General features: G+C 36.3%; 2 protein-coding genes across 2 annotated transcripts; one reads left to right on the top strand and one right to left on the bottom strand.

Annotated features, from left to right (window-relative positions):
• Positions 1 to 278: 278 nt before the first annotated feature.
• alas1 (aminolevulinate, delta-, synthase 1) lies at positions 279 to 5,392 on the bottom strand. The gene is made up of 11 exons (XM_044120996.1): positions 5,193 to 5,392; positions 3,755 to 3,989; positions 3,451 to 3,633; positions 3,220 to 3,360; positions 2,917 to 3,136; positions 2,259 to 2,443; positions 1,995 to 2,174; positions 1,738 to 1,902; positions 1,035 to 1,303; positions 732 to 894; positions 279 to 601 (listed from the first exon to the last, which is right to left on the bottom strand). Exons 2-11 carry the CDS (start codon positions 3,957 to 3,959, stop codon positions 441 to 443), a joined length of 1,872 nt encoding a protein of 623 aa, XP_043976931.1. The 5' UTR covers positions 3,960 to 3,989; positions 5,193 to 5,392; the 3' UTR covers positions 279 to 440.
• Positions 5,393 to 8,898: 3,506 nt separating this feature from the next.
• Positions 8,899 to 21,950, top strand: LOC122834538 (protein shisa-5-like). Its single transcript, XM_044123059.1, has 5 exons — positions 8,899 to 9,131; positions 13,116 to 13,269; positions 13,728 to 13,876; positions 18,144 to 18,371; positions 19,863 to 21,950. The coding sequence occupies exons 1-5, from the start codon at positions 9,065 to 9,067 to the stop codon at positions 20,045 to 20,047; spliced, it is 783 nt and encodes a 260-aa protein (XP_043978994.1). The 5' UTR covers positions 8,899 to 9,064; the 3' UTR covers positions 20,048 to 21,950.
• Positions 21,951 to 24,209: the final 2,259 nt, after the last annotated feature.

Here is a 24,209-nt window from a genome sequence, read left to right on the forward strand (position 1 = left end):
TATTTAAACTGTTTAATCTCCAGTAATCATCAATTTTTCTCCAATTTACAGAACACAAACTGAGTATTAATGTTTAACACATTAAGTTCAGTTTCAAGCATACACTTGAAACTGAACTTAATGTTCACTTGAAACACTTAATGTGTTTCAAGTGAACATTGAAACACATTAAGTGTTTCAATGTTTAAGAGCATTGACTTTTTTTCCCCTGCATTTCAGTTGCACTATTGTTTATTCAAAAACTGCTAAAACACACACATAAAAACACAGTGAAACAGTTTTCCTTTAACATTTTATTTGAAGCTTATAGAACATCTGAAGATAGAATATCTTAAATATTACATATAATAAGACATATCAAAGATAATTAATACATTCTATGACAGCGACAGAGGAATGAGTGTCTATGTGCCAGTTTAAGCTAGCAGTGGTGTGTAGTGTTATGCGTGGGCTGAGATGAGGTGACTGAGGCCACTGAAGTACGACTTCTCTCGTTCGCTCATCAGCTCAAAGTGCAGCGGCTGCTGGCAGAAGTTGCATTCTGCCGATGAGTGGGGCTTCAGCCCGAGGCCCGACTCCTTCCACGTTTGCACCAGCTTCTCTGAAAACAAAACCAAAAAAAAAGCAAAGCGTCAGTAAAGGCTGGCGGGTATGCAGCCTGTTACAGTTTAACTGAATCAACTACTCAATCTTAGCATTGTGTGTCACATGTAGCTGTTCTATCATCTTACCAACAAAGTATTTCATCATCTCCGGGGTGTGGTGAGGGGTTGGGGCAATGCGCAGAAGCTCCTCCCCTCTTGCAACAGTGGGGTAGTTGATGGCCTGCACATAGATGTTGTGCCGATTCATCATGATGTCACACAACTCTGTGTTTTTCTCAGCGTTTGCCACCTGAGAGCAGAAAGTCACACAAGATGATTAAAGAGCAGTCATCAGGGGTGTCTTATGTGGGGCTTAAAGCTAATCAGGCTGTCTGTGCTTAAAGTGTTTTCGATGGATGAGATTAAGCTGTGAACTAAATCGTAGATTACCCGAACGGGGATAATGTGGCTAGGGCAGTGCACAACAGGCAGCCCTGCGTCCATCAGCATCTGCCTGAGCAGCTGCACGTTGCGCTGGTGTTTACGCCTCAGCATGCGGCCTTCTTCCCCTTTGAGGGTCTGGATCGACTGCCGGGCCCCGGCCAGAAGCATCGGGGGCAGGGAGGTGGTGAAGATGAAACCGGCTGCGTAGGAGCGCACAGTGTCCACGAGGGCAGAGGTGCTGGCGATATAGCCCCCGACACATCCAAAAGCTTTCCCTAGAAAACAAAACGGCCAATAATTTTACAAATTCTTCCAGACCTTAGAATCAAGACAAAAACATTTGTAAAACCAACAAGCTTCCTGAAGCAGCCTATGCACAGAGTAGCAGAGCTGATGGCTTAAGCTCGACAGTGACACAGTAACTCAATAAGAGTGCATTGAGAGAGCACACAGTTTCCTAGCAACAACAGAACTACTTATGCTCCTTCAAGCACACAGGCATATTGGATGGCACTATTGAGGCTTAATCCTCAGAGAAGCATAAGCACAAAGAGCAGGATGAGTCATGCAAACAGGGAACGGTTGTTTTGGTTTCGAAATATAGTCCTGAATAAAAACGGAAGTAGCTCAATAATATCCCAAAAGGAGTTGAAAGCCCAAATATCCTATTAAAAATCACTACTTTGTTTAGTAGATATTACATGCTGACCTAGAGTTCCTGAAATGATATCCATCTTGTGCATTACGCCATCCCTGTCTCCGATTCCTCCTCCTCTGGCCCCGTACAGACCCACAGCGTGAACCTCGTCAACAAAGGTGATGGCGCCAAACTCATGAGCCAGGTCGCACATCTCCTCCAGGGGGCACACAGCACCTGTTCCAGAGATCGCAGCGCAACATAGATCACAATGCAGCACTTCGAAGGACATTTGATAGGTGTTGCCAGACAAGTACATGAAAACTGACCATCCATGGAGTGGACAGTCTCAAACGCCACAATTTTGGGTTTGGTGGGGTCTCCTTTCTCCAGCAGCTCTCTGAGGTGAGCCAAGTCGTTGTGACGGAAAATAAACTTCTTTGCGCCGCTGTTCCGGATACCCTGGATCATTGACGCGTGGTTGCCTGCATCCGAGTAAATCTCACAACCTGATGGTGTGAGGAAAGACAATCAGTGAAAAGTTACATTTAAAAGCCTAAACAATTTTGCTCCACCCCCTCTGAAAAACCTACCAGGAAGCATCTTGGCGAGGGTGAAAAGTGTGGAGTCATTGGCAACAAAGCAGGAGGTGAAGAGCAGAGCGGCATCCTTGTTGTGGAGGTCAGCCAGCTCTTGTTCCAGCTCCACGTGGAATTTGCTGGTCCCAGATATGTTTCTGGTTCCCCCCGCACCTGACCCGTGCTTTTGTAAAGTGTCCCTGAAAGAAGAACACGAGCAAAGGAAAGTGTGATAATTATGTCTGGTTTTCTAAAGCAGTACCACAACAGTCCACACCTTTTTCTTAGCTAGAAACTTAAATAGGTGTGAAATTACAATGACTGAACAACAGTAAGTATGAAAGAAAGGGCAGGCTAAAACAAATTGAAAGGAAAATAACACTTCTCATCTGAACTGAACTGATCTGAGCAGTAACTTCCACTGAACCAGAGACCCGGCAGCGCTCCTGAGTGTCTGGTCATATCTAATCATCATATAGTGTCTCTAAGCAGTTCTAGTTCTTTCTGTCTGACCTCTGCACTTACACTGGGGCAAAAGCCACAGAGCAATCAGAGGCAAACGGGCACCATATACAAATATTTTCTTTATTAAATAACAAACCTTGAACCTAAAAAGTAGAACAAATGCTATAATTTGAAGGCTACACCTCCAAGCTCGTTGTCTTTGACTCACATGATGGACTTTACGACTCGAGGGTGTCGACTCATGCCCAGGTAGTCGTTGCTGCACCAGACGGACACTTCCCGCTTATCCTCCAGTGAACCTGTGAAGTCGTCTGCCATCGGAAATTCAGTGGCCAGGCGGTTCACAGTCTTAAACACCCTGTACGTGTGGTCATTCTTCTTCTCTACTATCTTCTTCTCAAAAAAGTCATCATACTGGAAGCGGGACACTGCAACAAACCAGGAAGTTAATACTTGGATGATATGTTGCAGAAGTAAATGATGCAAAGCTCAACAGTCAAATAAAACCTACTTCTGCCAAGCAAGTTGTCCTGCAGCAGGTGGGTGACCCTCTTGGGACGCTGCTTCAGGAGAGTCTTCATCAAATTACTTTGCTCTCCCACTTTACTGGTGAGGGTCACGGATGGCTGTTTCAATTTGGCAGGTGAAATCTCTAAAATAGGTGAAAATCACAAAATACATATATATTATATACGGCACAGCAGACAGAGTTAAAATTTCTTAAATTTACCATATAGCTCACCTTTCTGAACAGTACGCACTTCCTCAACATCCTCCTGGAACTCCATGGTAACCTGGCGAACCACACCGCTATTCTTCTGCTTCATCTCAGCAGCCAGAAAGGGGCACTTGGAAGCCACCGCCTGGCCTGTAGTTGGCACAGGATGACCAGAAGGCACCTTAGACTCTACTCCCACTACAGGAGCTGAAAAAAAGGATACAACATTTGATGTGTATGGTTCAAACCAACATATTACATACTCATTCTAGCATCTGTAAGATTTATCTCATTATAAGGTGGCTTCAGTGTATTTATTCACGCTCACCTTCATTTCCAGCCTTGATTTCAGTCTTCTGATTGGAAGTTGAAGAGCACAGGGCCCGTGCCATTGATGGAGCCATAGGTTTTGAAGCCAGCTCCATCATGATGGGACATCGTTGAGCAAACGTCACCATGGATTTCCTGGACTGCTGGAAAAAACCCTGTGGCATGCATGCCAGAAAGGGACAGCGACGGACTATAACTTCCATTGTTGTCAACGATAACGAACGTCAAGAGACCTAAAGGAGAGAGAAGAAATGTAACCAACACAGAATAAGATGCTGAAATCTCATGCATTAAAATTACCCATGAGGAAGAAATATTAAGTGAAGCTAAGTTAAATATCGAGGATCACTTGTTCTTAATAGAAGATTTCTCCTAGACAGGAAAGTGCACATAAGACGCTGACAATCCTATGACATAATAAAATGAATCTTCAAGGATCTAAAAGTTTGGTCAAAGTACAAACATAATAAAAATGTTATGCATCTAAAAATAAATAAGAAAAAGACAACTAAATTTCTTATACTGATCACAAAATGTGGCTGGATGTTATAGAAACATTATGATCATACATCATGTTCCCTGTTTTTCTTTTTTTTTTTTTCTGTGGATCTGGTTCTTAAATTCAGGTCTGTGTCATCATAAGATTTATTTTTTTTAACAACACAGAGAATGATAATTTCAGACATACAAAACTGTCCAAAACATCTCAAACATCTCTAAAGAAGGTTTTGTCTTGTTTTTGACTTAAGTTCATTAATCATTACCAAACACGGAAACTAGGGTCTGATGACGATAGTTTAATAAACAAAAGAGCTGCCTTTTGCGAAATCTCCGAAACTCTGATTCCCAACCAGACGCTTTTTTCCAGATGACGCCGGCTTGACGACATTCCCAGAAATACAACCCAACACGAAGTATTCCATTGTACTAGTGGAAGAGCTCAAAAAGTTGGAAGGACTTTGTAATAAAAGGTTAATTGAACAATTAATATAGTATATAAACGTTTTATTTCCGGTTCTAATGTTATCATTTCAGACTTTTACCCTTTCAACCCCACCTCAAGAAAAAGCAATCACAAAGCTTAAGACATTAACACAACCACTGTGACGACATTTGTCATTTTGATTTTAACTTAGGTGCTGTTTACTAAAGTTATCGAAATCTCATCAGCACACCATAGTAAAAATAATGTTAGCTATTATAATGTTAGCTATGTTAGCTTGGACTTTTTTGCTAACAACTAAAACAGCTATTTCGACACGCGTCTGGTATTAGTGTAGAAAATAAATGAACGGTATATTTTACGCACAATGTGGAAACATTAAAGCCTCTCCGTTGATCCTTGCCGATTGACCTCGCTTGACGCAAGCCGCACTGCCATATTAAGCAACCAGAAGTAAGAATGCAACCGTTACGAAAATACATTAAAAACTCACCTTTTAAAAATACGAACAGAGTAGCAAATTCCTCACGGGTTTGGTAGGGCGGAAGAAATCAATATAGATGTTAAATAAATATAATGCCTGGTCAGAATTACGTGCTGTTTCTGTTAATAAAGAGAACGAGAGCGCCGCGTTATCCTGCACTGAGGACGAACGAAGAGGACGAGGACGAGCAAGGGTTTATAGAACTGTACGGCATGGCTGAGTCTCGCGATATTTGCGTCATATACGTCATTTAGTCAATGACGTGTTTACGGTGGAAAGAGGTTTTAATCACGAGTAAGCTTTAGTTTTTATACACCAGAGTTCTAAGAATGTGAAGAAGTTGATATTTGACTATAATGCATATGTATTTAAAGCCACGATCAAAGACAACTTATAATTTATAAAGATGTCTTATGATCAGATAAGTAACGACAGAATATTCGAGGTGAAATTCACACTATAATTCAAAGCTTTTTAAAACCATTTTAAACTATTTTGTATTTAATCTAACAATTACACAAACGAAAACTGAAAAATGCAACATTTCCTGTCTATTGTGGCAACTGCTGCTGCTTTTTTGCTACTGTTCCTTTGTTCCCTCTGACGCCCAGCTACGTTAAACTTGTCCATATGTGTATTAATATATAATAATTTTGTAAAATATTAATATTTCTATGATAAACAACATTTTTTTTTACAAGATTACAGTAAAACATTGTAAGTAGGTTTTTTTTTGCAATACTCAATTGGTATCTATTATTAGTATTAGCATTATTATCAAAATTTAATCCTATTAAAAATATTTAGGCCCTTAAAGATTTTGTCTGTTTTTCCCTTGTTGACAGTTTTAGATGTTTCAGATTTTAAAACTAACTATATGCTAAAATCAGTTTTCACTTGATCATGCCATTTATTAGGGAAAACCTTCCTAAGTCAACCAGTCCAAGTTCATGTTGGAATAGAAATAATTTCCCTTTCTAAATCACTTTTTGTTAAAAAAAAATCTCAGTCTGTCCTGAAACTTCTCTTGTTATACAAAATCAAGTATAATGCAACACTGCCCTCCCCAATATTTTGCTGCTCACTGCCTACTAGTTGCCTTAGATACAGCTTGTAAACTTTAGCCTGCGTACAAGAAAGACACATTCAGCTGTTTGTCAGTATTTTTAGTCATTCTGCTAAAGAAGCACCACTCATTTTTACTCAGAATGACCATACTGTAAGATCATGGTCAGATGGTAAAATATTAAAGAAGATAAATAATTTCATGATGCACATTACAATTAATGATAGTAATTATGAAGGTTAAAATACTAGCCTGGAGCTGGGTCAGATGGTTGTCAGTTCAGATATGACAAAAGCAAACATTGCAACACTGTTTAGTGGTGTTTCAAGTCAAAGGTCAGGTTAGACAGTTTATCTAACATACAATTACGTATAAGTTGCAGCAACACAGTAATGGATAGAGCAATATTTCACCGTATGGAAACATATGGAGAAACATGTGCTTCTTCTATATAAGAAAACCTGAGTGGGGGTTTATTTTAGATGATGGCGAACAATATTGTGGTTGACTTGAATAAATTTATTAATCATGTATAAACGTATGCATGATTGATAAATTCAGGTCATCTGTGGCGCCTCAAATGTGCCACTCTCGCCATCCTATTTACTCAAAGACACCATCGTGTGTCACTGATTAAATGGAAAAAGTTAAAAGTAACACAAATTTAAGATTTATGAAATTGATTAATTCTACTGATATTTTCCAATAGCTAAGTTCTTTCATTCTCTAAACCCCCATCGTAATCATAAACTGAGTGCAACAGCTGCCAAAGGAGGTTTTTCAAGAAATAGTTTCTATTTCTATTCTATGCTTCAGACCAGTATTATAATTTTTTTTAGAGGTTGACAAGAAATAATTACTAGAAATCCTTGTTCTGTTCTATAAAACAGATTTGCAAAAAACTAAAACCAAAAAAGGAAAAAACCTAATTCAGACTGGAGTTCAGAAGGTTAAAAATTAACTTTAGGTGTAAACAAATTCACATTACCATTATTTAAGGTTCCCCTACTTTTAATAAGTGGAGGTTTAATACTTCTTACTGAACTTTGTGCTCAGTAGGAAGTAAATGACAAAATATGTTACGACTATGACACATGCACAAATCCCTTTTAAAAGCAAAAAATAAAGAAAGACAAATATATAATAACTAGAAAAATGGAGAAGTATTTGCTATCTACTAAACAAAAACAAAATGAAAAGGAAAAGGTGTGCATTTTCTACAAGATTCAACTTTTCTTTTATACTAGTATTTTCAAATATTACTCTCCGAAACATACATAGAATATAAATCAAATAGTTAAAGAAGATTTTATTATATATCGAGGTGAACTATTTTAAATGTAGGATGCATTTGTGCTTTTCGTTATAGTTCAATCTGTTGTATCCCCAGTGTTTTTCTGCCCCCTGCTGTTCATACCAGGCTACGAAATTAAAGATGTAGAATTTGACCTTATTTATAAAACCATTTTATGCAGTTCAGAAAATACAATAATTTACAGACTAAACGTTGTAAATAATCTACAAGTGCAAGTGATTATTGAACAATTAACATTTTTTGTTTACTAGATTATTGGAAAACTAGAGTTAACGTTTTTTCATTCTATTTTATGTTTTGTATATAGCTACAACTTCTTTCACTTCCAAGAGTTTTTATGTTTGTGACCACACAATAAAAACAGAATTAATATAATGTGAAGTTAGAACCAGGTGATCACATTTCCAGTATTGCCTCAGAGGGTGTTCTGCCCTTAAAGGGAACTTCTAAGTCTTGATACTTTGTTTACATTTCTGGCCTCATGTGACTCTGACCACTTCCATATACAGCTAAGCAACAAAGTAATTATTTAATCATCTGACCACTTGGTCAGGGAAAAGGAAGCACTAAAAAAATCTAACAATTTAAAACAAGATTAACATGTTATTTAGATATATCTAAAATCCTGGTTTTAGAATAAAACTTGCTCTTAGGTGTTCACAACTATTTAATATTTTGGATTTTTTTCTTTCTTGTCTTGAGTTAATTTACTCTTGTTCAAACTGATTTTTGTCATAGCTTTGTACCAATGCAAATGTTTTAACCAGTCAAAAAGAAACTAAATTAAATGAATACTGTTGTAAATATTTCTGTATTCATGTACTTATTTAATTGAATCAAACTGAGCTTCTCTAAAAATGTTTGATTGAAAAAGTGATTCCCCACAAGTTCTGGGCTATAGGATTCTTGTTATTTTAACAGTTTAATGGGTGGATTACCATTAAATTTAGCCACATCCGGCCCTGAGGACATTCATAATCTTGATATGGGCCAAACTGAAAATGAGTTTATCCTGATGTATGTGATTTCAAATTGTTGCATGTTATCACAGTATTTTATCTACACTTTACAAATTTGCATATTTTTTGTTAAAGAAATAAATATTTAAAAATACTACTCCAGCTATTTCAGATGTACTTTTTCTAAAAGAGAAGAAAAAAAGTATCTTTATTACATGTTTGTTATCTTATTTGTACTTTGGTTTGTTTCGGAAAGTTTCATGCTTTCCTCAGAGTCGCACACTGTGTTGATGTTGCTTTATCTTTCCTTTTCTGTATGTCTCTGAAAAATGGTAGCAACTATAATTTATGCATTTTCGCAAATAGAACCCTCTTCCTTTCATGAGCTACTTCATGCTCCACCCTGTGTAAACGCTGAAGGCGGGCGGAGCTCCTTGGGAACTCGCAGCGGTGGGTTCAGGACAGTAGACTTCCTCCTTCAGTCGGCGAGGTGGAGGAGATTGTTAATTTCAGCACAGGTTCTGGGATAATAAAAACAGCCATGGTGCCAGGCTTGTCCGGTGTAGTCGTGTTGGTCATCTGTGCCTCCATGTCCATCTCTGTCTTTGGTGAGTGTGGCTGATTAAATTGATAAACCGTCGCCGCTTTCTGACAGCTGTTAGCCGCAAAGGTTAGCTTCAGGCGGGGACGACGTCAACGTGCAGTCCCTTAATTAGAGGCTGACAGTCTCTGAAAAACTGTTATTTATTTTGGTATTTTGTCAACACTAAAACGTTTTTCTGTAATTATTTGTTTCAGCAATTTAAAGGAATACCAACCAATGTAATCACTTTAATCTGGGGTTGGTAGTTGGGAAAAGCCTACGATAAAACTAACTCGTCGAACTTTTAAGCAAACTAATTTAGCTACAAATCGGTTGTCTATGTATTTTATGTATTTATATGATTTATTTAGTTTTCCTAAAACAAATTGGGGAAAACATTAACCAGAACACTTTACTTTTACTGGAAAGGTAGGGGCCGCTTTCCCTAGTTGTGATTGGATCCAATCCCCTGGCAACAGGATGTATGTCACTTCCCGTCTGTCTAAAACCAGATTATACTTAAAGTTAATGTTGACGAGTTTATTACATAATTAAAGAAAATGTGTATGTTGCATATTTTTATTTATTTTAATGAAAACCGATTTGTATGTAAATGATACCTATTTATTGTTCTAAATTATAGTTGTATGTTAAAATAGATTAGTGAGAGTAACTTTTCTTATTGTCCGTTCTTATTTACATCTGAAATAAAATCAGTAAAAAAAAACAAAAACAATCAACATACTGAACCAAGCTTTCATTTCTGGTTGTAGTGAAGTAAATTCAAAGCACTATTTCCACTTGGAAACCACACCTGCTCTTCAAAATATGTAATCTTCTAGCTTGAACAGCTACAAATGTATTTAATTTGTTTATCTACGTCAACATATTTGAGTTGAATTGAAGAGAATAATCATTGTGTACGTATGAATGCGTATGTGTGGTTTTGGTTCCGACTCTCTGAGCCCAACAAATAGTACTATAGATATAAAGCCTAGCCATTATCAAGTAGGCTATTTCAGTGCACCACTTACATTACATAGTGTGGTTACATTGGTAAAGAGTATACAATTACTGCCTGCAGCAACACTTTTAAATATTATGTTATTCATTGGAAGTCTCACAGAACTGACAATACAAAAATATTTCCAAGATCAAAAGCAGCAATCCCATGCATGCTTTCAGTTTGTCTGAAAGTACTTGCTTTCAGACAGACTGAAAGTACTTACTTTCAGTCTGTCTGAAAGTTTAACCCTATATGGTAAGGAAAACATAAAATGTAGTAATTTTTGGCAGCATATTAGTCTAAGAACAAAATAGAACTTGCTGAAAAACTCCCACAAAGTTTTGCATGTCTTTACAGGGCATTTATAAAATACTCATTCATGTTTAACTTTTCCACTTTTTTGTCACACTGCAGCCACAAACCTCAGTGTATTTAATTTGGAATTTTATGTTACTGACCAATACAAAGTAAAGCTGAATTGTAAAGGGAAGATACATTTGGTCATTTTTAAACATGCTTTGTAAATTCAAATCTCAAAGGTGTGCTAACCATTTGTATAAAGCTCCCCTGAGTTAGAGCAAGTTGTTCAGCATTATTCTCTTTTTTTTCACTCTAATTGAAAAATAGCTCAAAGACAGCCTAGATGGAACGTGTCTGAACAGAAATTTTCTTATTGGAAAGTAAACTTCATCCGTAAGCCAAAGGCTGGTGGTAGCATTTGAAAGGTTATCTACCAGGCGTGATCAATATTTGGTTCTATCTTTCTATGAACTCTGACCAGTTTCCCTTCCCTACAGAAGTAAAACATACTTACATGAGTCTACAATATAGATATGGTATGTTCAGGATTGTGTGCCGTGTTGGTTTTCTGTCACTGCACACATTTTCTTTGCATTAGTGCCTAAAAGTTATCCTTTGGTTTGATTTGACAGAGCACATTTTTCTGAGTTTTCATGTGTGCCATAATCCAGAAGTTTTCAATTGTGGGAGAGCTATCGCCCATAAACATGATCATACTTCCTTGTTTTTGTTTTTCATTTTGCTTGGCCCAGACCAGTGATCTCAAGCTCCAGTCCTCAGGGGCCAATGTGATGGAACACTTAGATGTTCCTCTGTTTCATCACACCTGGCTCCAATATTAGCTCTTTAGCAGAGCTCTGTAGGGCTTGACTACATGCTAGTGAGGCATTTTCAGCGTTTAGTTCAAGTGTGTAGGACGAAGGACACGTCTAAAAGTTGCAGGACTCTGCCCCTCGAAGACTGCAGTTTGAGATCTATTCATTTTGCCTGGCATAGACTTGGTGAAGTTAGCTAAATGTTTAAAGTTACTTGGTTTATTTATTTCCTCATGTGTTAGAGCTGTGGAGGAGTAACATGTCAGCAAGCATGATTGACAGCACTAACTGCTGGTCCTGGTTGGTTGTTTCTAGTTGGCACTAGGAGAAGGCAGATGAGTTTTTTTTTTCTGCCTTGTACCATAATGTGACAACATAGTGGCAGTTTCAACAAATATGTAAAATAAAAATATTTTTTATAAAAGTTATGTACTGCAGTTTTAAGAAAATGCTGCTTCATTTTAAAACATGAATGTTTTCTCTTAATGCGTACACACACAAACGCACACCCCTGCACACACAAACAAACTCCTACCCCGTCCTCTGCCGACATCAACTTTCTCAATGCCCTGTCGCTATGGAGACTCACTAATCTGAGGCACCTGAAGTTCCCCTTTTTGTCATTCTACAATCTCCTATTCATTTATACTCAAGGGTTATATGCAAGAGAACTGCGGAGTATCTCCCGAGTGACTGTATTAAAATATTTATTTTCTTTAGCAGGTGGAATGTACCGGATCTGTTATTTAGCCAGGTTTCATGTTGTTTCAACATGTATGTAAGATCAATCTAACATGTATAAATTTGTTTTTCAATTCAGCTCACTTTAATTTAGTTCAAGCACTTTCCTAGTGTAATTCATCGTGTTGTCTGGGTTGATTTCAGGATTAATTCTTTTCTTTCTGATTAACAGGATATGTTTAACCAAATCAAACTATATTATAAAAATATAAAGAAAATGTTCAAGAAGATGGTTAAATGGATAATTCTCATAAAGAATTTTTAAAATCCGATATAAATGAATAAGACTTAAAGAATATAGTGACCCAATGTAGACATTTTAAGTAATTGCACATTCAAGAGTAGCCTTATTGGTGTTTGTAAATTCATGCTGGTTTTTAAAATTTCTTTGAGAAGTTGTTTCCTTGCAAGTAAAATAGTTGTCTTTTTTAGTGTGCTATTTGTGCTTCTCTTTGTCTGTCAACAAAATCAATTAAGGTATTCCTTTTGTCCTATGACAGATAAAATAATTTCAGTGTCTCTTCTGGTACTCTTTAAAAATATATTTGTTTACCACAACCATGTAAAGCATGAATGAAAACTGCACCCTCTAAGCAAATCAAGTTAAATTGACTCCATTTAGAGGATTATCATTGTCATCGCTTTGGCCTGGAAATCTGCTCCAACAGGAAGTTGTGTTGTGACTCTATTAACCAGTGTAAGATGGCGCTGATAGTCGCTGAATGCTGCACTCCATGACCTGCAGTTTGCTAATTTTGTTAAAACTGGATTATTTCATTCAATGTCAACATGACAGCAATTAGTAAACTTGAGAGTTTTATTATTCTATCCTGTTTTAATGTATAAGATCATAGCTCTTCTACTTTAATAAATCAAGAAAAATAAAAAATATATATATTTTTATGTGAATATCAAAGCTACAAACTGTTCCAGGCCACATGTAAAAAACATTAACTCAATCGTTAATCATTGTTTCAATGCTATGAAATGTTACCATTTAGTCATTCGTGTAGATGCCTATAAGTATGATCGTCGGCCCTTTTTTGTGTAATGAATATTTTAAAAACATTAACTATTTACTTACCTCATTGCATCCAGTATATTTGCACATGAATTCTAATACATTTCTCTTTGTCTTCTCCTACAGCATCGGATTATGACTGTAAAGCATATAGGGATTTGTACAATTACTACCATAACCAGAAAGAGTGCAAGAGAGGATTTTGCTGTGGTTCCTGTAAAAGCAGAGACTGCTGTTCCGATTTTAATCGAAGACTCAGTGAAAGCGCTCAAGAAAGATGGTAAGTGATTTAATTTCTATTTATATCTTCATATATCAATTTTAGTGTGCCATATGGGCTTCTCTTTGTCTGTCAATTTGCTGTTGATACAAATATGTTTTACTAATGTGGGACAAATGAAGGATCATTTTACACTAAAATACAAAAAGCATGGATCTTTTCCCTGCAGGGCTGACGTATTCAGCATAAGTGATGTACAAGTTCTGTCTTTCTGGTAATTTTACAAGGTATTGTCTTTAGTGATCAACTATAGTAATAATGTAATTTCACACCTTCTTTTGGTTTTGTTTGCTTAAAATCTGCACATCTGGAAGCACCACAACCCACCTAAACAGTTTCTTGCTGTGGAGAATTACCGAATGATAGTACTAAAAGACAGAGAGAAAGAATCAGATTTTTGCTGAGAGATTACATAATCATTGATGTCTGTTTTTTTTGTCATTTAATTTTTTTTTTAGTGATGAGACATTCCATGAGGATTTTAGGGATTCCTCACATGTGTACATGATTACTGGTATCGTGAGCTCCGTCCTTTTTCTTCTTCTCCTCGTCTGCTGCTGCATCTGTCCCTGCTGCTGTATTTACAAGATGTGCCGCAGGCCGCAGCGTAAGTAGTTTTCAGGAAACACCTGATTCATTTATGACTTGTATTAAGTTTATTCAGTTTTAAAATTGGTTTTCTGAATAAAAACACAAACAAAAAAGGTACAGACACCTGATTTGACTTCCACCCTATAACTATTTAAGCCATAAATACCACTCTCCTTTCAGGACTCTAGACTAATTTAACTTTTTCAATTGGTGCTCCAACCCTTTTTTATTGGGTACACCTGACTTTTATTTCAGATTGGAACAAAAAATTGATTTGGAGCAGAAAATAAGATCATATTTGCAACCTAATTGGTTACAAACACGCACTATAGATCAATGCATTTTATTATTATTTCTAAGATATTCACTATCAATTTATTATTTGCATTTGTAATTTATTAACAATCATTCTCAAAAGCATAATTGATGAAATCTTTGCTGGACCTACTACTATACTTTAAACTTAACCAAATATTATTCGGTGATCATAATAATCTTTATGTAAAAATGTAAAAATTTTATGTAAAATTTTATGTATGTTTAATTTCATGTAAAATTTTATTAAAAATTGTTCTTGCTAAGTTTGGATAGTAAACATACATTACTTTCTTTTCTTTTTACTTTCAGGAGTAGCTCGGATCTATAAGCTGTTGATGTTTAATAATAAAAATTTTTATTACATGGCATATTAACATATCCAACTAACTAATCACTGGAACAAAAACTAAATGGAGATAGGGCATATAATAGATTGACATTTTGCAGGCATTTGCTGCAGTGTCTGCATCGTGCTGCTGCACATGTGTAGGCTTCCTGCACATAACCAACAAGAAACTCCCTAGAGCCGCCGGCTGTCTGCGAGCCTGTTAGTGCATGTAGTGGTGTGCCACCTGGCTTGAAGATAGTCAGAAGAAAACTTGCACTCGTGGTTTTCAGTGTATTGGAGTGTAAGACAGAACATCAGGGGACTCATTTCAGGACGGTTGGCCCACCCACCACCTGACTTCCATTACAGAAATAACACAGACGTGACATTGAGGGCAAGCTGAGCAGAGGTTCATGAAGCCTGATAAGTAAAGTTCTTTTTAGTCATCATCCTTTGGGATTATGACACATTCAGTCGTCAAAGATAATTACTGCTTGTGGTTTGAGCCAAACTTGATGCTGTTGGTTGTTTTCTTGGATATTTGCTTTAGTAAATTTGGTTTAGTAGGTGCAGCCTTTTGGGAAGTATACTGAAGCATGCATAGTATCTCGGAGTGTTTTCATCTCATAGATCTTTACAGTTTTTGCTTTTGTCACATTGTTTTAAGATCATAAAACTGATTTTTGGATTTACAAATATGAGCTAATTAAATGCAAGAAGCAATTTTACAATAATAATTTCTTGCATTAATGAGATAATAAGGTATCTAATCTACCTGGCCGGGTTTGAAAAAGAAATTGCCCTCTTAATCTAGCTAATTCTCCCAGTCTTGGCAGCAACAACTGTCCTCAAGTGTTGGCGATATCTGGCACATGTCTTTTACTTCAAAACCTTAATTATCTTTTACTTCAAAACCTTAATTAAGTAATCAAACTGGCCTTGGACAATTGTCCTGGTGCGGAACCAAAATGTGCTTGAGCAGAAAGTCACAACATTACATCCAGGATTCAGGATTTTCTGGTAGAGAGCAAAATTCATGGATCAATAGTGAAAAGTTGTCCAGTTCCTGAAACAGCAAAGCAGTCCCAGAAGAGCTGCCACTGCCATGTTAGGCTCTCAGTGTGATGCTTCTTTTCTAATATGCTGTTACTTTTACTCCAGATGTAAAAGTAATATATACCTTCTAAAAGATTATTCCTTTTGTCTTAGATTTGCACAAAATGTTTTTCCAAAAGTCTTCAGACTCATCGAGAGTCTGGAATGCAGATCTTAGCTGCAGCAGGAGGAATTTTGTTTGGCAGGCCGCTTCAGGGAAAGATCACCACCATTCCATGTTTCCTTTGTTTATGCTGTATCTGTGGTTTGCTGGAGTCGCAGAAACCTAGAAATGGCTGTAATGATTGGGTTTCCTCAGATGTATGAATTTGTGATATCTTCATATTTGCTAGGCTATATTTAAATGATTTCTTCATAGCTTAAAGCTTGGCAGAGAAGTGTTTCTTCTTTAAGTTCAATAGAGAAATTGAACTTAGCTTTCCAGAAAATAGTTGCTTTGGATAGCTTTTTGTCTTTTTGTGACATTCAGTTTTTTGTAACTCTGGAAAATTTAAGTGTGACTATAACGTATATGACAGAAGACATCTGAAATGGAGCCACTATTTTTTTACAGCATAGTACTTCAGTTTTTAAGTCTGGATGAATATGGAAAAAGAAAAATGGTGTACATAAAAATATTTGATTTTCCAGATTTTTTTTTATCTTCAGTTTTCTTAAAAGAACTGAAGTCTTAACAGTAAATCATTTCAGAGTTATGTAAACTGATTTAAATTTAGATGGTGTGCTTTATCTTTGAACTGCCACATTACTCCTTGACTTCTTCTGGGTCTTGACAAAATGCCAAACTAAAACTGCTGTGGTTTCGAATTTCTACAAACAAAATAGAGGCAGAAGTTCACAAACTGTTTTACAGTAACTGCGTCTGTTCCGGGATAATCCAGTCCATACATGACAAGTGAATGGATTACATAATTAGAGCAGCCAGAAAACATTCTCTTTAAGCAGACGCCAGTTCCAGTATTGTATTGTTTGCTAAATTACGAATGAAGCAATGTCTGTTTAAGCGGATCAAGGTGAATGCTTATTTACTTACTAACATTTTGAAATGAAATGTGTGGAGACTCTAGTATTAAAACAGCTGACTATTTGCTAGTAAGCTATTGACCTAAAATGATTGTTGTACTGTAGCTGCTGTTACTAACATCTATTTGTCTGCTTTTTAAAATATTTTTTTTGTAAAGGATTGATATCTTTAGCAGAAAGTTGAGTGCTACAGGCACAGTAAGTTTAGTTCTTTTATAAGATTTACTGAAAACAAGGAATATTTCTGATGAAAAATGTGCGATGAGGTCATTATTTTAGTAATACAATGGCTGTACACTTGTAGGTTTTTTCTGAATTAAAGTAAATAACTAGTATGATGCACTAGTTCATAATTTTCTGTGCTAGTGTGGCATATGGTTTCTTTTGCTAAATGCTCCACAAGGCTGATCCCAGACATGTAAATCTGCCGCTAAACATTTGATGTTAAGGTTTATCCGCAGTTGTTGTTTGGCTCTGACCAATTGGACTTTGGTACTGTTGCAGAGGTGTTTGTTTTTAATTTTAGAAATAACTGCTAGTATTTTTACTCATAAAGCCTCTAAACTATATTTACTTCCAGCAGATTAAGTAGAAAAACAAATAGTATGTTCAGACATTGTAAAGAAGGATAGAGAACCACAAGACTAAAAAATGCAATATAGAAAATATAAAAAGCTGCTACTAAAGGAAACAAAACAAAAAAATAAAAACAGCTATCATTTTTTTTAAGCATTAAACACAAGTAAGCCCGACAATCAGGCTTTCTGGCCCTGCGTTCTGGGATCAGATACAGGAATGTTCAGTCTGAGTCATTGTTTCCATGACAACCATTGAGGGGAAACCTCAAGAACTGTTGACGTCACTTACAGGAAGCGGTTGTGAAGATGCCCACCCTTTCTTTAAATGATATATATAGACATTTTCTTCATTGCACCTCAGTTTTCAAGCAGAAATAGAGTGAAGTTTCTTTCCATTATAGATGTTGATTTGTCATTTTTTAATTTTTTTTATTTTGAGAAATGACTTGTATTCAGTAGAAGAACTAAACTTTTGTTCTTTTAATAGCCGTCATATATTTATGTTTTATGCTCACTTATAAAGCTTAATCGACTACTCTCTGATCTTTAACTGTTTCAGTCTTTCTAAGAAAATCTTTATCAGCATTAATGAGTACAAAAACACTCTTTATGCCAAAATAATGATAAAACAAAAGGTTTGCTTATTCTCAGATGTGAATGAGATAAGAGATTCAAATAAATTCATAATACTACAAAAGAACATTTATTTAACATCTTGTGGTGTAAATTGATGGGTATAGGTATGTGTTATGTCTATTGTAACTTTTTCCTGTTGGGAACATCTTTTGATTTATCACATGAAGTGAAATCAATGGACTCTCTCAATTAAGCAGTTCCTTAGATTCTTTCCTACTGAATCCTGTTATGAGAATTTTACTTTTCTCAGACATTCATCATCCTTGCTTGTGGTTTTCTTACAGCTGTGGTAGCTACTACCACCCATACCACAGTGGTGACCTCTGCTCCCCAGCAGTACCCCCAGCAGCCAATGTCAGTGCCTGGACAGCACCAGCCCTACCAGGCGGCCCAGTATCCACCCTACCAGCCCATGCCAGTTCAGCCTGGCTATGGAACACAGCCCATGCCTACGTTGCCTTATAAAGGACAGGTGTTCACCCCAGGACCACCACCACCATATCAGGAAGCCAGTGAGTGTGAATTGTTACTTGAGTCCAGACGAATAAGAAAAGCCTGGGAGCTGGCCACATGTTTGTGGTTGTTTTAAATAAATATATCCAGTCTACATTATTTTTTTTGAAAATCTACAACTGTCATGCAAATTTGATCAGATATCTAAAATTACATAGGAGTATTTTGTCAGCCTTTTTTTCTCAGTGTAGTATTTATGTCACTTTATAGCCATATGAGATTTCTCAATTTCTGCTGCTGTCAGGTTAAAAAACAACTTTCTTTGCGTGTAAGCAGTGATCCAGATGATAAATATTTCATTAATGTATTGTCTGGTCTGCAGTAAAGCTAACATTACAGTGACTAAGCGTCTTTTTCAGGGACTGGAAACTAAATGCAAACATTTATTTGCAATAGAGTGAAAAACTCATAAAAATAAAGCTAAAAATAACACACTTATTTGTAATCACATTTAGCAGATTAAAATATTTTCAGGTTTTCTTCATAATGCACAAAGAAATAAAAAAAAATGTATTTGCTCATTATTGTGAAACTAGTTTGCAGTCTCTGTATAAAAAGACACATTACCTGTTTTTCACTGATTGGTTGTCAATTTGGACTGCCAAATCTATTTGTATAAAATTTTTGAATTCTGAAATTTATATACAATTCCTTAATTGTGTAGAATTTCTTCTAAACTGTTTAGGTTTTTCTTACAAAAGTTTTTAAAAATAGCTTGTTGTAGATTTTGCCTGTTATCTCTGAAAGAACTGATGTAACTAAGTCAGGTTTGTAGATCTTCTTGTTTTTGCACAGCTTTTCAGCTCTGCCCACATTTTTTAATTTACTGAGTTTTTTCTTTCTGATGTCAACGCTAAAACATTGACTTAGTTTTCTAAAAGCCACTAGGTAGCTATTTGGCTGTATGCTTAGAGTCCTTGCGCATATGGAAGATTAATCTGTGCCCATCATCCCCTTTCTGGCTGATGTAATGTCACATCAATATTTCCTCTTAATGTTCTTTCCTTATTATGCCAATAGATTAAAAGCAAAAAATATTTTTGTTGTTGAGCTTATATGTCTCAAAGTCAATATTTTAGTATTAAAGAGGGTGTTTGAATTAAACATGTTGCTTGTTGTTTATATGGTTTTTGATTAAAATTTGATCAATTGTGAATAATTAATTACAGACCCTACAATTAACTTGATTAAAAATTTTAGTCACGTTTTGCCAGTACTTAGAATGCATTAATAAATATGCATTCATTTAACTCAAATGTTGCGATAGCTTTTTGCTGATTTTGCAAGCCTGCCTGCTTCTGTGTCATCTTGTTACTCCAGAATAGCAGGAGAGGAGGTGGATTAACTACTAGGTTATGTTTGAGGTTGTTTTTTTTTTTTAAGTAAAAGGAAACGGATAATTTCTGTTTACTGAATGTTGCAGACCTCTTTTGTGGTTAAAGGATATTTCTGGCCAATTCATTCTTATGCTTTTTCCCTTCTATTTCCAGTCGGTCCAGCCTACCCTCCCAACCAGCCCATGCCTTACAGCCAGGCTGCGTACAGCCCTGGACAGCCAGCGTATCCTCTACATCCTCCCACCTACCCACAGCCAAACGCTCCATCCTCTCATGCGGACTTCCTGGCACAGCCTGCATACAACCCAGATTATGTTGCACCACCCACAACCGGGTAAAAGTACTTCATGCCAGAAATAAACTACTACGTTCCTGACATTGGCAGAACCTGAAGAGAAAGTGTTCCTTGCTTCAGTTTGATGTTAAACATGACAACGTAATATAATGTTGAGCATCTGTTGTGTTCAGTTGTCTCGAAATACGTGTTGATGCCCTTTGACTTGTTTTGCATGGACATTCAGCATTCATTTATACATATATGTAAATATTGTCTGATTTCATTTTGATTGTGGCTCCTTACACATCTTGGGGGAATGAAACATGAGGACCTGTCTGACTTGAGTCTTTAAAATCTGCAGAAATCTTTCAACTTTATGAAGATGCCTCAAAACTTCCTGTTCGCCTTTTTTTCGCCAGCTGGATTCCTTCATTCACCTTCAGACTTTGAACAAGGTGCTTTCATGGCTATTCTCAGCACCTCAAATATCTGCCAGGTTCTTGCACAAGTGCTTTAAACTTTTTCTTTCTTGTCATACTCCTGTTTTTATAATGTTGAAAAAGGTGTTAGTGTTAGTTGTTAATACACTGCTGAAATACTTTTTTTTCTAAGCACTCTTTGTAAAAGGGAACACTTACCTTCTCATCAGTTAGGAAAATGTTATTAAAAAAACAATAGCTTATATGTGGTAGACTTAATAGGGTTTGGTTTTTATTACAGTTGCGCCAATAAATCATCCAGTCAATAAATCAGCTCGGATTTATTTCACTTTGGGAGATCTATGATCGGCCGATGCTAGTATGTTCAGTCCCTCTTGTCCACTGATCTTGTCTGTCTATGCCGTGAGAATGACTTGATTGCCAGACACACCTCTGTGGTCATGTTGACAGTTTACAATAGTTGCTCCACTATTGCCAACTCGGTGACCTTGTTATATTTAGCAGGATTTCAGACTTCAGAAACTGTCGAAAAATCTAAATCAGTATGTTACGCTTTTTTGGCCAGAAAATTGCAATCGGTGCACCTCTAGTTTTTATTCATTGTTAAATGTACATCTGTACACTTTTGCATCTGTAGCTTCATTTAGTGTTACTTCAGGACTTTTCTCTTCAGTCTACCAAATATTCAGTCTAAACCAAAAAGGAGAAATGTTACATTTCTGAAATGCAAGACACAATTGTGCCTTCATAGCAAGTTGTGGAACCCAGATGAACATGTCCTGGCTTTGAAAAGTTTATTTTCTTTTGAACTGTTTATTATTTGAGTGCACCTTATAGTAATTTATCCTTTTCATTTCAAACAATTTAACCTGTTTACATAACAAATTACTTAATGTCTTTGTCATTTAGACATTCAGATTAGAGATGAATACATTTCATTTGTTTTAACTCAAATTAGACACTAAAATGGTTTATTTCAACAAAATACCCTTGTACCTTAATTGCACAACTTAATTTATGAATAGTTGATGCTTTTTTCTAGCTTTTGTGTATTTCCTGTGAAATTTTATGTGTTTTTCTTTGTTCAGTTGTCACTAAAGAACCCAACTGTTTTTGCCATTTACTCAAGTCATTTGAAAATGTGTTGGTTTTACTTTCATTCTTTAAGAAAAACAAGTTATTCTTGGTTTGCCTTTTGTTTTCAACTAGCTGGACATTGTTTGGTTTTTCAGATCTGTTTGAAACATTGTCACTGGGAAAACGAAAACAACAGCTTAGGTTTTACTGTTTTTCATCTTGTGATCCAAAATATTTTTCTTGTCATGTACCATTTATTTTTCAGACTTTCATAAAATGTATTTTTTCTGCTTGCACCTGGTTATTTAAATTCACTTTCAGTGAAAGGGTTAATGTATAAGGCATTTAAATATTTTGGTTGTGCCCTTTGGAAAATAAAATTAAGAGGAAGGAAAAGGAAAGATGGGTGTTATGATCTTATTATTAAAAACTGCTATCACAGCTACAGATCTTTTTGGGTGTATTCTTACCGGATCTGATAAAATAAAATTTAGGCACACAACTATCATTTTCTGTGGCTATAGAGCCTTGGTGTTCAAAGTATGGCCCCGAGGCTTTTTGTGGCCCTTGAAATGATTCTGATCGACCCTTAACCTTAAGTCAAGACGAACTCAGAAATGATCTGATGAGCCCAAAAATTTAAAAATTTACTAATTTTCTTTTAAGGTAACATTCCAGAGACTTTTTTTATAATTGGATCTAGAAGGATTTATAGATTTCTTGCATTTTTTAAAAAAATTATAGAGCAGGTAAAACAAGATAAAAAAAAAACCCTACATCACTTTTGCATTGTTATTTTAATGAATTTTGTAGCTTGCAAGTAGCTTAAATTTGCCAGTTTTGATCCCAGGGTCAAGAGGTTTGGACACCACTGCTCGAGAGGGCCACACAGATACTTGTGGCAGACTAAATTTAACCTGCAGGTTGCGAGTTTGACGCCCTTGCACAGAGGCATTTAATAGCTGATATATACTTGGATCAAATTAATTAGGATATTTTTAAAGGGAGATATCACAGTAAAAGACATTGATATTTGCATGTCACACTTTTCAAAAAGTTTATTGTGATTTTTTCTTTTCCTATTTATTTCACAACTATGCACAACAATGTCTCTACATGTTGATATGGAGCTATCTCCATATCAACATGGGATCAGTGAATGTCCATGGAACAAACACTTGGATTGCAGACTGTTTTAAGTAGCCAGCAGTTACTTTAACAATGAACTGGACTGTATTGTTCCAGTCCAGTTCATTGGACTGGAATGAACTGTCCAATGACAGTTCATTCCACTCTACAGTAAAGGTCAGGATAGGGCTTTACCACCTGTGGAACCTGAGGTCTTTTGTAGAGCAAATTGTGCTTTTTGACCATGTTTAAATCAATTTTGTCTTTAGTGATTTTCCATGGTGCAGGATAAATTGCTGGGTCCCAAGTCAAGATAGTCTTATCCCATTTTCTTGCTCACAGCACACATCACAACCCCCTCACCCCCAGTGATAATACATCACAAGTCAAAGATTTCAAATTAGAACTGCACAGCCACTGTAATGACACAGTATCTATTATTAATCTGTAGTAATCATGCTGGCAAGTACCTCAGTTTTTCTGTTTTGCAGCTTTAGTGTACTTAAATTAAAATTTTGAATATAAAACTAGTTTTGCATCTGTTTTCTTGACCCTGTTTATTGTTTCTGGTGTCCTAGAGCTTATTTCCAGCAATCAGTCGGCAAGGTTGATCATAAATAACTCATCAGTTCTTTGTAAGCCAGCTAAAGGGAGAAAACACAGGAAAGGCAACCATGCATTCACTTTTCACATCTCTTCCTATTTAGAGGAGATGCTTAAGTTAAAAATTAACATTTTCTGCCTAATGGAGGAAACAAGTGAATGTGACGCAGTTGGGAAAAGATACAACTGCCACACAAAAATGTCTGTTGAGATTTAAACCAAGAAACTTCTTGCTGTGGGGAAATGACTAATTCTTTTACTTTCAGTGTTTGGTTTTGCTGCTCAATTTCAGCTCTCTTCTCTTGGGATTGATCTTTATTGCTCAGATTTTGTTTTTTGCACAAATGTTGTTTTCAGAATTATTATGGGTTCACGTCAGGATAATAACTTCTGCTGAAAATCTAACCTCCTGTGTCAATATTTTCCACAACTGTAATCACAAATCAAATCAGTTCATACACTGTCAAAATGATTTCGGAGAGAACATTGTTCATATTGACCTATGGTAGCAGTAAAGCCTGATGTCCGGGGGATATAAGGTTCGGCGGCCTTGCAAGAACAGCAAACTACTAAACATGTCTTCCTTTGAGGAATGACAAAGACAGCCTTTTAGGTCTATGAAGGGGATGCTGCATTATTGGAGTCAGATGCTTAACTACAAGAGCACAGATCTGTAGAGATTGGGTGGATGCATGAAACAGACAGAGAGGTTTCGAGCAAATCGGGGTGGAGTCACTTATTGCAATCACATGTTGCACAAGAGAAAAAAAAACCCTGAAAGTTATTTTAACTATGTCTGAATCTGGTTATGGCCAGAGTTTCTGTTCTAGCAGGTTTTATTGTCTGTTTTGTTAGAAAACGTAAAGAAATGTTGCTTTAATGAAAACTAATCTCACTACTCTTAAGTTATTGTGTAGGGGGCATACAGACACATTCATGTAAGTTTTACTTGTTCTTTGGTACAAGAAACTGTTC

Source organism: Gambusia affinis, linkage group LG07, assembly GCF_019740435.1.
Source record: "Gambusia affinis linkage group LG07, SWU_Gaff_1.0, whole genome shotgun sequence".
Lineage (NCBI taxonomy): Eukaryota > Metazoa > Chordata > Actinopteri > Cyprinodontiformes > Poeciliidae > Gambusia > Gambusia affinis.

Bases quoted from the DNA above. Each gene is read 5' to 3' on its own strand.
- alas1 (XM_044120996.1), bottom strand. From the start codon at position 3,959: ATGGAAGTTATAGTCCGTCGCTGTCCCTTTCTGGCATGCATGCCACAG. The intron at 3,361-3,450 runs GTGAGCTATATG...CACCTATTTTAG, and splicing joins AGTGCGTACTGTTCAGAAAG to AGATTTCACCTGCCAAATTG. The intron at 895-1,034 runs GTAATCTACGAT...TTCTGCTCTCAG, and splicing joins GCCACATTATCCCCGTTCGG to GTGGCAAACGCTGAGAAAAA.
- LOC122834538 (XM_044123059.1), top strand. From the start codon at position 9,065: ATGGTGCCAGGCTTGTCCGGTGTAGTCGTGTTGGTCATCTGTGCCTCC. The intron at 9,132-13,115 runs GTGAGTGTGGCT...CTTCTCCTACAG, and splicing joins CATGTCCATCTCTGTCTTTG to CATCGGATTATGACTGTAAA. The intron at 13,877-18,143 runs GTAAGTAGTTTT...GTTTTCTTACAG, and splicing joins GATGTGCCGCAGGCCGCAGC to CTGTGGTAGCTACTACCACC.